The following is a 15460-nucleotide window of genomic DNA, read 5'->3' as shown; positions in this document are numbered from 1 at the left end:
CTCTGCAGCTTTGGAGGCTGTCCTGGAACTAGCTCTTGTAGACCAGGCTGGTCTCGAACTCACAGAGATCCTCCTGCCTCTGCCTCCCGAGTGCTGGGATTAAAGGAGTGCGCCACCACTGCCCAGCTTATTTTTATTTTTGAAGCAGGGTCTTACCTTGTAGCAAGGTTTGCCTGGAGCTTGCTATCTAGACCAGGTTGACCTCAAACTCAGGGAGATTTGCCTGCCTCTGCCTCCCAAGTGTTAGGAGTAAAGGCCATGGCAGCTGTCTTTATTATTTTTGTTTATGTGTATGTGTGCATTCTGTAATTCATGAGAGTGTCGGGTCAGAGGCGTCAGAGCTGTGTGAAGCTGGAGTCACAGGTGTTTGTGAGCTGCCTGGTGTGGCAGCTGGGACCACACTCAGCTCCTCTGACAGTAGGGAGTGCTCTTAGTTGCCAACCCCTCCTCCAGCCATTCGTATAGATTGATTTATTTTCGGGAGGGGCTTTTCAGTACAGCCGTGGCTGGCTTGGACCTCTTGGTTCCCTTGCTTCAGCCTTCGGAATGCTGGAATTCGATGCCTATGCCGAGATGCCTCTCTTCTAAATCTTCCCGAGACCTTCAATCCAGGGTTGTTGCAAGGTCCTCTTTTATCATTCTCAATGTCACCAGTTTCTAAGCCATTTGGAGGGGTCTGGGCTGGAATTAGGTTGTTCCAGTTTTCCCAGTGACTGACTTGAGTCCATTTGATTGTCTGCTCAAAGCAGACAGCTTTGTCTGCTTCCAGCTTACAGAATTTTGTGACTTTGCTTTGCATTTTCAGATGGTTTTGGGAAGAAATGAAAACAGGACGTATTTGTTCAGTCTATCATCGTTAGCAGAAATCTGTAATTAGTTTCTTTTTCTGCTCTGGAGACAGTCTCTGTAGCCCAGACTGGCCTTAGACTCCATCCCTCTGCCTTAGCCTTGGTTAGCAGCACATGACTGGCTCTCACTCAGTCTCTGATGCAGCTTGTGTTTTCCTGTGTGAATGTGCCATGATTTGTTGAACTCCTTCCCTTTTGCACACTGGGTACTGGCTGGTGTTGTCTTCTAAGTCCCCAACACAAGGTCCTTCTGTGGTAAACATGGGATGCTCACATTTTAAAGCATTTCTTTGATTTTGTCCTTAGGATAATGTCCTTTACATTTTTTTTTTTTTTTTTTTTTTTTTTTTTTTTTTTTTAAAGATGTGGTCTTATTGTGTAGGCCTGGTTGGTCTGGAACTTGCTGTGTAAAACAGTCTGGCTCAAACTCACATGCACTCCTGCCTCTGCCTTCCAAGTGTGTGCATTCCGGGCTTCCTTCCCTCCTTTTTAGGCACAGTCTCGTCCTGTAGCTGAGGTTGACCTGGAATTCCCTGTAGCCTGGTCTTGAAATTGTGTCAGTCTTCCTGCCTCAATCTCTTGAGAATGCTTGGGAAAAAAAAATGTATTTGTTGGTCATAAGAGATGGTTCAGAGCCGGGAGGTGGTGGCGCCCGCCTTTAATCCCAGCACTCGGGAGGCAGAGGCAGGCAGATCTCTGTGAGTTGGAGACGAGCCTGGTCTACAAGAGCTAGTTCCAGGACAGCCTCCAAAGCTACACAGAGAAACCCTGTCTCAAAAACCAAAAAAAAAAAAAAAAAAAAAAAAAAAAAAGATGGTTCAGATGGTAAAAGCACAAGCTTGCAAGCCTGACAACCTGAATTCCATCCCCTGGGCTCACGGCAGAGTGAAAACTCACTCCAGTAGTTGTCCTCTGATCTCTGCAGGCTCAGATTCTCTCGTGAACCCAGAAATAAGAACTAAGACATTGTTAAATTGTTCCTCCTTTGCCATGGTTGAAACGGCTCCCTTTGCTAGTTGTCTTTTTTTTTTTTAAGATTTTATTTATTATTTAATATATATACAACATTCTGCTTCCATGTATATCTGCACACCAGAAGAGGGATGGTTGTGAGCCACCATGTGGTTGCTGGGAATTGAACTCAGGACCTCTGGAAGAGCAGTCAGTGCTCTTAACTTCTCCAGCCCCGCTAGTTGTCTTTTGATATGGGTTTTAAAGACACAGAAGTCTCAAATTTGTATTTTAAAGATGTGTTTGTGTGTGTGTGTGTGTGTGTGTGTGAGAGTGTAGATGCCTGTGGAGGACAGAAGAAGGCATTGGAGTTACAGGTGATTGTGAGCCACTGGGTGCTGGGAACCAAATTCAGGTCCTCCAGAAGACCAGGGAGTGCTCTGATCCACTCAGCCATCTCTCTTGCTCCTTACTTTCTGAATTATATGTAGAACACCCCCACCCTACCCCTGCCTTGAATTTTTGTCTTCACTGTTCTGTTCCAGCATCATATAGCAGTTCATCTATACTTCCAGGATTCCTCTGGGTTTTGTTTTCTTATATTTGAGGATTAACTTATTTGAATTTATTTGGTGAAAGCATAAGATAGGAATTTCAAGTTTAGAGTTTTACAGATGACTATCTTGCTTTTAGTGCTTTTGTTTATGGGTGGTGTTATGTGGTATTGGCTGGTCTAGAACTTTGATGTAGACTAAGTTGACCTTGTACGCTAAGAGATCTGCCTGTCTCTACCCCCAAATGTTGGGGTTAAAGGCATGCACCACCACATTTGGCCAGTGCTTTGTAGTTTTGGGATATTCTGTTATTGGCATGCTAGTTTGAAAGCATTTTAAGTTGTCTGTGGCATATGGATCTGACTGGCTTTTGATTGTGTGCATATTTAGGTGTGTGTGCCATGGTTTCTATCTAGATTTAATGCTCTTTGTTGTTCTCTTGTACTTTGTAACTTTGTAATTTAGGTATAGTTGGAGTTTAGGATACACTGGTTACTTAATTTTAAAAACATTTTCCATCATGTGAGTATCCATTTCTGGTTGAAATAATCTAGTACAAACAACTTTTGGGTATCAGCGGATTTGAAAACATCCTGGCAAGTTTAAGGTTCAAAGCTAAGGAAGTGTTTGGCACCAAATCTCATTACAAATGGTTGTGAGCCACCATGTGGTTGCTGGGAATTGAACTAAGGACCTTTGGAAGAACAGGCAGTGCTCTTAACCGCTGAGCCATCTCTCTAGCCCCTTGTTGTTGTTTTAATTTAATTTTTTAATTTCATATACATTGGTGTTTTCTCTACATGTATGTTGTGTGAGAGTATTGGATCCTGTAGAACTGGACAGTTGTGAGCTGCTATGTGGGTGCTGGGAATTGAACCCAGGTCCTCTGGAAGAGCAGCCAGTGCTCTTAACCACTGCCTCCCCCCTTAATTTTTCTTTTTATATGATGGACAGTGTGAGATCAGTTCAGAAGTGCCACCTGTCATTGCTCCTGTAATGTAATCTAAGTCACAAGCACTTCAGGAGTGTGAGACTAGGGAGGGGCTTTTGCATCTTTGCTTGTGTTTGGAAGTACTTTCCCTAAGGTGCATCAGTGTAGCAACGCTCTCAGTAGGACCAAGCCAATGTGGGAAAGTGCAGGTGCTTATTAGTGTAGTGTGTGCTGTAGCTGAGTATCCTTCTTCAAACCACAGGTCAATTCTGGTACCATGTTTACACCTAAGCTTTAAGATGATTTTTCTAAGTGCACATATGAACCAAGGGAGTGTTACCTAAGTCTGTAAGACAGAAGACAAATGAGTAATTCTGCATTCTAGGTGTGACTGTTATTAATAATGTTTATTGCTCTGGGCTGTTTTGTCTGCTACACAGGGTGGTTTCTTTTTACTGGTTGTTGCGTTGTTGTGATTATCATTTTGTTTTCACAGAAATAAAGCTGTGTTACTTATCACTGCTTTTTGTATGTGTTTGTGTTACAATGTCTTACACATCTTTCATACCTATTTCTGTTTGAAATAGTGGCTTGCTATGTAGTCCTGGCTAGCATCATAACTTAAGATTCCCCCTGCTTCTGTCTCTCATGTTTAATGTGCTTGGATTATAGGTGAGTGTTCACCATGCCTGCCTCATAGAGAACTTTTAATGTAGCATTTCAGTATATGGGTATCTATTGTAACATTTTTTTGTTTTTTCTTTTTAAGGCAGGGTCTGATTAGGTAGCCCCGCTGTTCTGGAACTTGCTATGTAAACCAAGAAAGCCTTGATCGCATGCACAAAGATCCATGCCTCTTGGGTGCTGGGATTAAAGGCTTGTGATACCTTGGTTGTCCTTACTTATTTATGTTTTTGAGACTAGTTTCATTCTAGAGCCCCTGCCATTCTGGAGCTCATGTGTAGTACAGGTTGGCCTTGAATTCTCTCAGAGATCTTCTTACATCAGCTCCCCAAGGACTCAGGTTATGAGTGTTAGGTACCTTTGTGGTAATTAAAAAAACAAAACTATTGTGATGAGATCTAGCAGTATTATCTTGTCTACTTGATCTTGGGCTCTTTTGCTCAGTGGACCTCCTGAGTAGCTAGAATTATAGGCTTGATAGTCATTTTAATTGGTCTTTCTTTCCCTATTACAAACATTCTATGACCTTGTGTCTGTGTTTGGGGTACTTGTATGTAAGGCAAATTTCTAAAAAGATACTTGAATAGAAAGGTATGGCTATTTAAAAATTTACTAACATTGCCAGTTTGTCTGTGAGGTTGTACCATCTTTTTCTCCAGGAACCCTATGTTTCAGTTGTTGATTTCCTATGTTTTTATCAGTACTGGTTTAATTTTTTTAATTTTAATAATTCTATATTTTAATTTGAAAATCTTTATGGTTTTTGGCCATTTGAATTTCTTTTTTTTAAAATTATTTATTTGGCTTTATTTTATTTGCATTGGTATAGTAGGTGTCAGATCCCCTGAAATTGGGGTTACAGACAGTTGTGAGCCGCCATGTAGGTGCTGGGAATTGAACCCAGGCCCTCTGGAAGAGCAGCCAGTGCTCTTAACCTCTGAGCCATCTCTCCAGTCCCCCATTTGAGTTTCTTTAGTGACTAGTCATTATGCCTCGAGTATTGTTTTTAGATATGTTTCAAGAACAAGGCATTCGTTCTTCTTCCTTTTTCAGTGTTTGTATTTGATCCTTCAGCTTTCATACAATATATTTTAACCAGTTTTCCCCTCCCTCAGTCCCTTCCATGTCCCCCCGCCTCCCTCCTCATCCAACTACTGCTACTTCTTTCTGTTCTTCTTCCTCTTCTCTTCCTCTCCTTCTCCTTCTCCTTCTCTATCTTAAGAAAGAAATCAAAGAAACAAACAAACAAAAAAATAGAAAACATGCTGTCCAGTTTGTGTTGACCATGTACTCCTGGGCCCGAGGCCTGCCCTGAAGTGCGGGTGACATACTCAGCCTCACTCCATTGAAGAAAGCGGATTTCCCTTCTCTCAGCAGCTATTATTTGCAGATGGCCTCTTGGCTGGGGTGGGATCTGTCCCAGCTATTTGCATGCTTTCCAGTTGTGGTGGGTCTCTGTTAATTGCAGGAGCGTCTCTGTGATGGTCTATGATGCTCTGACCTATGGGTCTAGCACCTGCCACTAGAAGTTGTTGTATCACTGTGTCCATGTAGCAGAATAAAAGGAATGTTTCCCCGAGGGCTGATGACCTATCTAGTCTTAGGTTCTCGGCCTCATTAACAGCATCAGATACGGATTCTGTCTCATGGAGTGAGCCTTAATTAAATCTAGGCCAAGCGTAATTGGCTACTCTCGTGGTGGTTGTGCCTCTCCTGTACTACTGGGCATAAACAAAGCATTTTCTCATTTTCAAACTTTTTCCCCCTCAGAAATTTTCATGCTTTGTGATGATCTCCCCTTTCCATTTTAGGATACCATGGCAAAGAGGAATACAGTGATAGGAACACCGTTTTGGATGGCCCCTGAAGTTATTCAGGAAATTGGGTACAACTGCGTGGCAGACATCTGGTCTCTGGGAATAACCGCCATAGAAATGGCTGAAGGAAAGCCCCCATATGCTGATATCCATCCAATGCGGGTAAGGAAGCAACCAGTTGGATGGTTAGTTACTGCCTCTCAGTAGAAAGTGACTTGGCATCTTCCTTGCTTATATTCCAAACAGGAAATGAGCTAATTTTATATAATGATAAATGCTACTGTACTCTTCCCCTGGCATTAAATGCAGTCAATCATTAATTTAAATCTAGTCCATTTTGCATTCTAGAGTGTGTGTCTTGATAGTCTTCTTGGAGGACATAGGCTATAGAAATTCGTAGATTGACTTACATATTATATACATTATATATGCTTTTAATAGCATACATCACTACATTTTTAGCTTTGTAACTATATAGGCTTTCCATTGAATCATTTTCTGTGACTCCCCATTGGGTCACTAGGTGTCAAGTACCACTTACTACATATGTGTCTTCTTCAGTGTGCTTTTGTGCTTACATCACTACCACCCATTTTGGTTCATAGATTGTCTCTTTCATGATTGATCTCTGAAGGTGTTTTGGTTTGTGAATCCTCTGACTCTATCTGGTGGCTGTTTTCTCTCCAGCCTGTGTCCTGTGTCCACTTCCATCGTTATGAATCACAGGCTGCACCCCCATAGCCTCCCTCAGTGCTGATACCCTGAGGAGTTCCCAGGCTTCATTCATTCCAAGAACACACAGTTCTGTTGAAAGGCCCCAACCTGCTTCTCCCAGAGGCTCCATCGCCTTCCCCACCCCCACACCAGTTCTTCCTTGTATTTAATTAATTAACTTATTCTTTCGATAAAAGACTTGGGTTGTCTGTCTGTCTCTGTCTTTTTTTTTTTGTTTTTGGGACAGCGTTTCTCTGTACCTTTGGAGCCTATCCTGGAACTCGCTCTGTAGATCAGGCAGGCCTTGAATTTTTAAAAAGTATTGTAGGACTAAAGACAATTTTTTTTTTTTTTTGTGGGACTGAAGAGGTAAGGAGGGAGGGTTTACAGAGATCATATTTTTAGTTTTAAAGAGTACAACTTAAACTGTCTAATGCAGAGAGTTTTCTCTCTCATAAAGTAGGGGTTTCCATCATTTAAAATTCAGCAATTAATAGTCTTTTTAAAGAAAGTTTTATTTTAATTGTGTGGTACCTTTAGAGGCCAGAAGAGGATGTCAGAGTCCCTGAACTGGAGTTGTTAGTGGTTGTGAACTGCCTGACATGGGTGTCTTGAACTTAACTGAGGCCCTCTTGAAGAGCAGTATGTGATATTAACTACTGAGCAATCTGTCCAGCCCTTAATAATAACTTCAGTCTTGTAAAGTAGAATTTTAATTGTGCTTTATTATAGTTGCTTGGTTTTTAGTTTTTCTTTTCTGTCGAGTGAGGATTTGAGGGGCTGGAAAGATAGCTTAGTGGTAGAGTTCCTGTTTGCCACCCACAGGCCCTGCATTCAGTCCTTAGTACTACACACACACACACACACACACACACACACACACTTTGTCCTCATCCCACACCCCACACTCACACCTTCACATGATTAAAAAACAAAGATTAACGAAAATCATTTGGTGTGGCTTGAGGCTGATAGCTCCCTTGTGACTTTCTGGACTTCTGGTTGATGATCTTGGAGTCATTGATGATGATCATTGGCAGCTTTGAAGAAGGGGAGTTTAACAAGTATGCGGCTGAAGCTCAGGATACAGACGCTCAATGGTGGTGTCTTTCCACATTGCCCCTTGTCCCAAAGTTGCTTGAGGCTGAAGAGATGGCTCATTTGGTCAGGTGTTTGCCTTGTAAGCATGAGGACCTGAGTTCATTCTCCAGCTTCTACATAAAAAGCTGGGTGTGATGATGTGTGTTTATGATCCCAGCACTGGGAGAGATTCCTAGGGCTCCACGGCTGGCTGGCCTGACTAACTTAATAGTTGAGCTCCCTGTCCCAGTGAGACTCAAAAACAAGAAGGATGGTTCCTGAGGAGCCACACTCTTCTTATTTGGTTATTAGTGGGGATTGGACCCGAGGTCTCATTTATGTGAGGCAGCTGCTCTACCACTGAGCTACAGTCCCACTCAGGAGTGACACTGGAGGTTGATCCTTGGTGTCCATGCATGCATTCATGCTACACATGTACTTGTACACACCTACATGAACATGTACAATACTAACACACGTACACGCACACGCAAAAGGTGTTTTTCTTTTTTCTTTTTGGCTTTGTTAGGTTTAGAACAGGACTGCATGTGAGCAAGGGGAAGGGAAGAGAGCAGGTATTAGAGCCAGTTTCTGTACTCCACGTGGGCACGCTTTGTGTTTGGATATGTGAACAATCAGTTTACCAAGCAAATGTAGTTGTTTATATTAGAGTGTCGTTTTCATTTTGCCTTTTCTTTCTTTTTTTTTTAACTAGGCAATATTCATGATTCCTACAAACCCTCCTCCCACGTTCCGTAAGCCAGAGCTGTGGTCAGACAACTTCATGGATTTTGTAAAGCAGTGTCTGGTAAAAAGCCCTGAGCAGAGAGCCACAGCCACTCAGCTCCTACAGGTATGCGTCACCTCACCGAGCCATTCACACGCTGCTAAGTCATTTGATTGCACGTAAGAATGAGGTATAAGACATTGTTGTTCGAGGGAGGTTTAAAGCTATTGAGATAAAAGGGTAGAAAATACTTGAAGAGCATAGAAGTAACAGAAGTGGGTCATGAATGAGTTTAAGATTTAAGAGCAGTAAGAAGCTCAGAGACATTTCTCCCACCAGGATGAACAGTAGGTGGGCAATAGATCAAGACTGTTGTCACGTCATAACAGGCCAGATGTACATGTGTCCGGGAAGAGTGGAAGGAAATAACCTTGTACTTTGCAAGTACAGAGAGCAAGATGATATGGCATTCTTTTTTTTTTTTTTTTTTTTTTTTTTTCCCCGAGACAGGGTTTCTCTGTAGCTTTGGAGCCTGTCCTGGCACTCGCTCATGTAGACCAGGCTGGTCTCAAACTCACAGAGATCCACCTGTCTCTGCCTCCCGAGTGCTGGGATTAAAGGCGGGCGCCACCAATGCCCGGCATGACCTAGCTCTTGTAAGTGTATTGCCAAATCTGCCTAGACGAAGTGGTGATGGAGGTTTATGAAGAGCCTCTGGTCTGCAGTTCTACCACGGCTGAAGCATCCTTCCATCCTTTAGGGTACTTAACAAAGGCTCGGAGATCTTTGCCCTGTTGATGATAGGGAACCAGGGATGTACTGTCCCTGCAAGGAAGAGAGATGGGGTGCTTCCAGAGTAAGTTTGGATATATAGGCAACTCCCAAAAAGAATTTCTGTATGTAGCTTTAACTGCCGGGGCTTCTTGTTGCCCTGCAAAGGCAGGAAAAACAAGGTGGAGCTGGTAAGGTGTCTCAGAGGGTAAAGGGGGCTGCCCCAGGCCTGCAAGCTGCATTCAGACATTGGAACTGATGGAGTGGAGACTGACTCTTTTATGAAATAAAGAGAAAAAAGAGCCTCTAGGTGAGATGGAGAGAAATGGCACAGGTTCAAATGGTCACCTGTCTCCGTAGAGTCATGAAGTGAGTGTGGCTTAGTTGTCCCAGGTGTGAAGAGAAAACTTAGATCCACTGATTTACATGCAAATATTGCTGGGTTTCTACTAGGTTCCATGCACTGTTTTAAAGTGAAACTTGTGTCCTTTGTTCTCCATTTTATTTAAGCATCCATTTGTCAAGAGCGCCAAAGGGGTGTCGATATTGCGAGACTTGATTAATGAGGCCATGGATGTGAAGCTGAAGCGCCAGGAAGCGCAGCAGCGGGAAGTGGACCAGGATGACGAGGAGAACTCAGTGAGTGGCGAGTGGCGGGGCGGCGGCGGGCGGCGGCGGCGGGCGCGGGCGGGGCGGCGGCGGGGGCGGGCGGGGCGCGGGGCGGCGGCAGGGCGGGGCGGCGGCAGGAATCCACGCTTCTTAGCTCATGATTGCTGCCTAAGTGGGATAAGTAGTTAGTTTGGGGCAGCTTGGAGCTTGAGACTCCAACAGCACTTTGTCCCAAGTCGCATTCAGTGTTGCTGGACCCTTGATGGGCCTGCATTTGTCTGTTACCTCAGTGTTTCTCAAGACACTTACATTTTACTATTTTGCCCCCATATCTTTTATCCAGTTTATCTTTTTCTTTGGGGAGGGCTAAGGGGGGGAGCTATCTCCCCATTTTGAGACTTGATTTTGCCTTTTAAAGGAAAAGATCTTTTAAAATTTTCATATGATATTCTGAAGTCACTCACAACTTTGGAGATTCCAAGGGTGCTTGTGTCGGCTTCTTAGGTCTGTGCTAGAAGACAAATGAGAAGGAACAGTCATGTCATCTCTGGTAGATATGTGCTTTTCAGCCTCTAAGGTCTGTTTACAACCTAGAGAAGTGTCAAATCCCAGAATGTTTGCACCAAAATGTGTAACAGTAATTCAGAAAATTCAAGATCTTTGAACAAGTTGGCTTCATTTGCGATTTTGTTCATTTTTAGGAAGAGGATGAAATGGACTCTGGCACAATGGTCCGAGCTGCAGGTGATGAGATGGGCACTGTCCGAGTAGCCAGTACAATGAGTGATGGAGCCAACACTATGATTGAGCACAGTGACACATTGCCGTCACAGCTGGGAACCATGGTGATCAACACGGAGGACGAGGAAGAGGAAGGAACTATGAAAAGTGAGGCTCTGACACACTAACTGATCGGAGATGGATTCTCCTGGCCCATGCTGTCTTAGTCTTGGGACTGTTGTTCTGTTGCCATAGCTGTGTGCCTTACAGGAAGAGATACATGCTCAGTAGGAGGGAGGCTGTGTTGGAGGACTGTGTGGAGCAGGGGGACTGTGGGAAGGGATTTGCTTTTGAACCTCAGTGGCTATCCTCTCATTGAATGTTGTCACTGAAGGATTCTCCTGGAGGAGGGCATGTACATTGTTTTGATACATAATTCATCTCAATCCCTAATGAAATTTGAAATGCTGTGCATATCTTCAGTCCATTTTCATGATAGTATCTGTTTAATCAAGACAGTCAGTCAAAGGTGACTGAGCAGGCTTAAAATTCTGTCAAGTCTCCTCAGAAGAATCCTTTCCCATCCCCTTCCTTCTCTCTCTTCCCTTCCCCCTCCCTCCTGTCCTCCATTCCTGCTTTCTTTTCTTCTCTCTCTCCTTTTCTTCCTCCCTCTACTCTGCCTGTCTCGCCCCCCTCCCCCCTTTTTTTCTTTGCTGGGGATCAAATGCCTGAGCCTCACACGTGCTAGGTGAGTGCTCTGCCACTCAGCTGCACCGCCCACTGCTTCTGTCTTTCGCTTCTGGATGGTGCCCAGGCTTCTTTCCCTGAAACTTCTGGGCTTAAGCTGCTGCCTGTGATCAGAGTCTAGCCTTGGTGTTTCCAGGTTTTTGTCATTGTATTCAGGAATGAAATGCAAGCCCACATAGATTGCAGACTAGGAAGGCAACTACTTAGGCAAAGCACAGGAGATGACACTGCAAGAGAGCAGTACCACAGGAAGGCACAGTCACTGCCTGGGGGTTCTTTTTGTGAAAGCCTAGAGGAAGGAGGGGCTGGTTTCTAAGGGAACTAGTTTGGATGGTTCTGTTATTTGATTGATAGATTAGTTTCTATGATTATTGTCTGCTACTGTGGTCGTCTCTTTCTGTAATGCTTAGAGTATTTATGTCTCTCTTATAATCCAGGGATCAGCAAGCCAGCCTCTAGTCTGCTGCCTGCTTTTGGTAGTAAGGCTTCACTAGAACACAGCCATAGCCATTCCTTTGTTGCTTTTGGTGCCTCTGAACCGAAAAGGCTGAATTGAGTACCTGTGAAAGCAAGGCCTAAAATGCTTTCTGTCTGTTCCTTTATAGACAGAGCAAGTTTGTTGGCTAGTAGAACACTTGGCAATCTCATGTGAAGCCCTGGTTTTGACCTTTAGGGAGGGTGCACAATTAAAGGGAAGAAAACAGAAGTGGTCAAGCAGACTTGGGGCTTTAAATCTGAGCAAAGGGGGCCCTACTTGAATGGCTTGAATGTAGGATCTGGATAGTCTAACTGTGGCTGGCTGTAGACTGGAGAGGCTGAGAACCAGATAGCTGCTCAGTCCCTAAAGCTGGAGGTCTCAGCAGTCCTGAAGGCCTGGAAGATCCTGGAGAGTCCCTGGTCTTTAGTCTATATTGAAAAACCCAAGAAACTGGGGTCTGATGCCAGTGGGGGCCGGCAGTGACAGTGGCCGCAGCAGCAGCAGCAGCAGCAGGGATGGGGGTGTGCCAGTCAGAAGCAGAGACAGGCTAGCAAGCAAGACTGCTTTTCCCTCAGACCTTTCTGTGTCTGGGCTGTCAGGTGGTGCTATCTCCTCTCAGGGAGACTTCCCTCAGTCACTCCTTTTTGTAAATGCCCTCACAGACTGATTCATAGTTGTATCTCTGAGTTGATCCTAGATGCCATCAAGTTCAATGGATGAAATGAGTTCTGCTACCCGGATAAGCTGAGGGTCAAAGTCTAGAAGAAGGGCTCCTTACGGAAAGCCAGGCAGCTTGGCCGCAGGCAGCAGTGGAGGAGGTGCTCCGGCAGAGGGAGCTCTTACACAAGAGCCTCACCAAGAGCTTGGTGAGCTGAGGGACTCAGGGCAGCCTCTTGTGGCTGAGAGGGACATTTGCAGGGCAGTGTCCTCACACTGCTCCTCTACTCTTCACCTTTCAGGCCATGGTTTGCATGGTAATCAATAACCTGTTGTTTTCAAAGGCAGAATAGTTCCTTTGTCTGGTTGGGAGCTCAGATTCATTATCTCTGAGGCTGTAAAGGAGTGGTAATGTAATTGGTAGATTCATAAATTGATAAAAGTTCTGGAATGCCTTGTGTATCCGGCATTTAAAAAGTTTACGTATGGGACTGGAGAGATTGCCTCACAGTTAAAGAGTATTCGCTGTTCTTCTGTAGGATCCAAGTTCAGTTCCCAGCACCCACATCAGGTGGTTCATAACCACTTGTAATTCCAGCTGTATGGAATCAGTATCCTTTCTAGACTTTACAGACACCTGTACTCACACATAAACAGACCTTCTGCTATGTGCACATAATTAAAAATCAGTCCTAAAAAAAAGGGTCAAACCTTTGACCCAGTAAATTCCACTACTAGGAACCAGATCCAAGAAAATAATTAAAAATAATAGATAAATTATATTCAAGAATTTTTCTGAACATGGTATTTATAGATAGAATACTGTATATACAAAACCATTAGGTACTGTCCCAGCTCTTAGCTGGAATCTGGAGAGAGTGGACATTAGCTAATTGTACTTGTCTGAAGACATATTGGTAATTCTTTTTAGTTTGTAGAATACGTGCAGGGCAGACTCTCCTGTTATTTTTCAGTGAGAATTCTAGAAGAACTTCTCTTGATCTCAGTAGTGAAGGTCAAATTCCTGTGTGAATTGTCAGTATTTGGACTGTTGTATTTCCTCTGTGCCAGCAGAGGGAGCTCTGTAATAGGCTATGAATTGGAACTGTGTTTCATTCAGGTTTGCCAATGCCCTTTCTTTTTGGATCAAGGCTATTATTTATATACCTTTAAGTATATATGTATATTTTATTTTCTCTTATTTTATGTTTTTGGGTGTTTTGTCTGTGTATATGTGTATGTGCACACCGTGTGCCCAGTGCCTGGATCAGAAAATGCTATTGAATCTCTTAGAACTGTATTTACTTTGAGCCACCATGTAGGTGCTGAAAATTGAACCATGGTCCTCTGGAAGAGCGACCACTGCTATTAACTGCTCAGCTGTCTCTCCATCCTCACCTTTATTTTGAGTCTGTTTTGAGTTACCACAGCAACACTAAGGCATTGCCTCTGTTTCATTTAGTTAGGAGATTTGACACTTGGCAGAGGTGAAGTCTAAGTTGGCCAGAGCACCTCAGCACAGTGTCTTTTCCTCTCAGGTTTCTAGTGGACTTGGGCTGGAGTTGGTTTTGTCATTCTTTAGCACGGTGCCACACATAGCTTTTAAAATGTCATCAGTTTAAGCCGTCCCAACCAAATGATGGAATAAGATTTCAAAACAACTCATGTGAAGAACTGATTTGGGGTAAAGTTATACTATGTCTAAAAGCAGGTGTTAAAGATATTTTATAGCCATTTGTTGTTTGGTATATCCCGGTTTTGGTTTTAGAAGTGCAGCGGCTGGAACCTCTGGCCTCTTGCATTCCAGGTGTGCACTGCCGAGCTGCAGAGCACCTCATTTGAGTCTGGCTTTTCTTATGTTTACTGCAGAAAGGGTAATCAGAGGAACCTTTTCTGATTTGCAGAATTTCTCTGTATTTGGGTACTGATGTTTTTGGCATACTGTTTGTGCTTTGTAATTATTTTACCCTAGCTCATGACTTGCAACCATTCTTAGCAACTGTAGTTTTTATATTAGATTGTTCTAAATTTCCTTATATAGTATAATTCTTGTGTTCTTTAAGAAATTTCTTTCTTTCTTCTTCTTCTTCTTCTTCTTCTTCTTCTTCTTCTTCTTCTTCTTCTTCTTCTTCTTTTTTTTTTTTTTTTTTTGGTTTTTCAAGACAGGGGTTCTCTGTGGCTTTGGAGGCTATCCTGGTTAACTAATGGCAAGCCCCATCTTCTGATCTTCACACAAGCTTTATTTGTACAAGCAAGATATCACCATACTTAACTCTTGAGCTATCTCTCCAGCCCCATCTTGTTTTTTAAGAGTGATTCTCTCCCCAGCCTCAAATTCAGTAAGTAGGCCAGGCTGGCTGGCCACTGAGCCCTGGGGTTCTGTAATTGTTCCTGGGGTCATATGCCTGCACAATGCCTGACTCTTTTATGTGAGTCCCAGGGATTCAGCTCAGGTTCTTGGGCTTGCTTGGCAAACACTTAACTGATGGAGCTGCCTCCTCAGCTACCCTAGCACATTAAAATATTTTATTAAACTACTAAGTTTATTTTCAGATTATCAGAAGTTATCTTTTTGTTTATTATGTGTGTATGTGTGTACATGCACACATGTGGAGGCAGAGAACAACTTGGAGTAGTTGGTTATCTTCTTTCCATGTGGGTCTGGGGCAGGGACATGAGGCTTGTAGTGTCCAAGTGTCTTTTCATTGGTGCTCCAGATCTTTTGTTTTTAGTGTTGGGGTTTTGATTTTTACTTTACTCTTATAGATGATTTGTTGATTTTTTTTTTTTTATGGGTTGTTCTACTCATTATCCTATGAGATTCGAAATTTGTAAGTTTCCTTTTTTATTTTTTACAGAGAAAGCCTTGTCTGTGAATTATGACCATAGTTTTCCTCTTTTTGATCCATGCATCGTGTTTTTCTGGTTCATTCAGATCTCTAGTACAGTTTGAGTTGCAATGCCTATTCTTGTCTTATTGGTTACTTCGGAGAAAATTCTTCTACTGTCTTGATTATGAAGCAGAATCCTAATGGCTCTCCTTAGACTAAAGTTGTTTACCTCTATCTAGCTTTAGAGGTCCTTGTAGCAATTAGAACTAGTGTTTGTAACATGGTTCACTGTTTTGTGGTCTGGTTTTCTTGCTGACTAATCTGATTACCAGTAGCTTTTC

At 43.2% G+C, this 15460-nt stretch overlaps 1 protein-coding gene across 4 annotated transcripts in view; it reads left to right on the top strand.

The window, feature by feature from the left end:
* Positions 1–15460, top strand: part of Stk4 (serine/threonine kinase 4) — an 85719-nt gene that overhangs the window by 23558 nt on the left and 46701 nt on the right. For 3 of the 4 annotated variants that reach the window (XM_027423475.2, XM_027423472.2, XM_027423473.2), the window contains exons 6-9: positions 5780–5947; positions 8295–8432; positions 9588–9716; positions 10388–10574. In XM_027423475.2, the coding sequence (XP_027279276.1) occupies positions 5780–5947; positions 8295–8432; positions 9588–9716; positions 10388–10574 (622 nt within the window). The remainder of the gene's footprint in view (positions 1–5779; positions 5948–8294; positions 8433–9587; positions 9717–10387; positions 10575–15460) is intronic. The other variant, XM_027423474.2, reaches the window with a different exon arrangement.

The sequence above is a fragment of the Cricetulus griseus genome, chromosome 6, assembly GCF_003668045.3.
Source record: "Cricetulus griseus strain 17A/GY chromosome 6, alternate assembly CriGri-PICRH-1.0, whole genome shotgun sequence".
NCBI lineage: Eukaryota > Metazoa > Chordata > Mammalia > Rodentia > Cricetidae > Cricetulus > Cricetulus griseus.
Note: the sequence above shows the minus strand (reverse complement) of the source record. Positions and strands in the feature narration are given on the sequence as shown.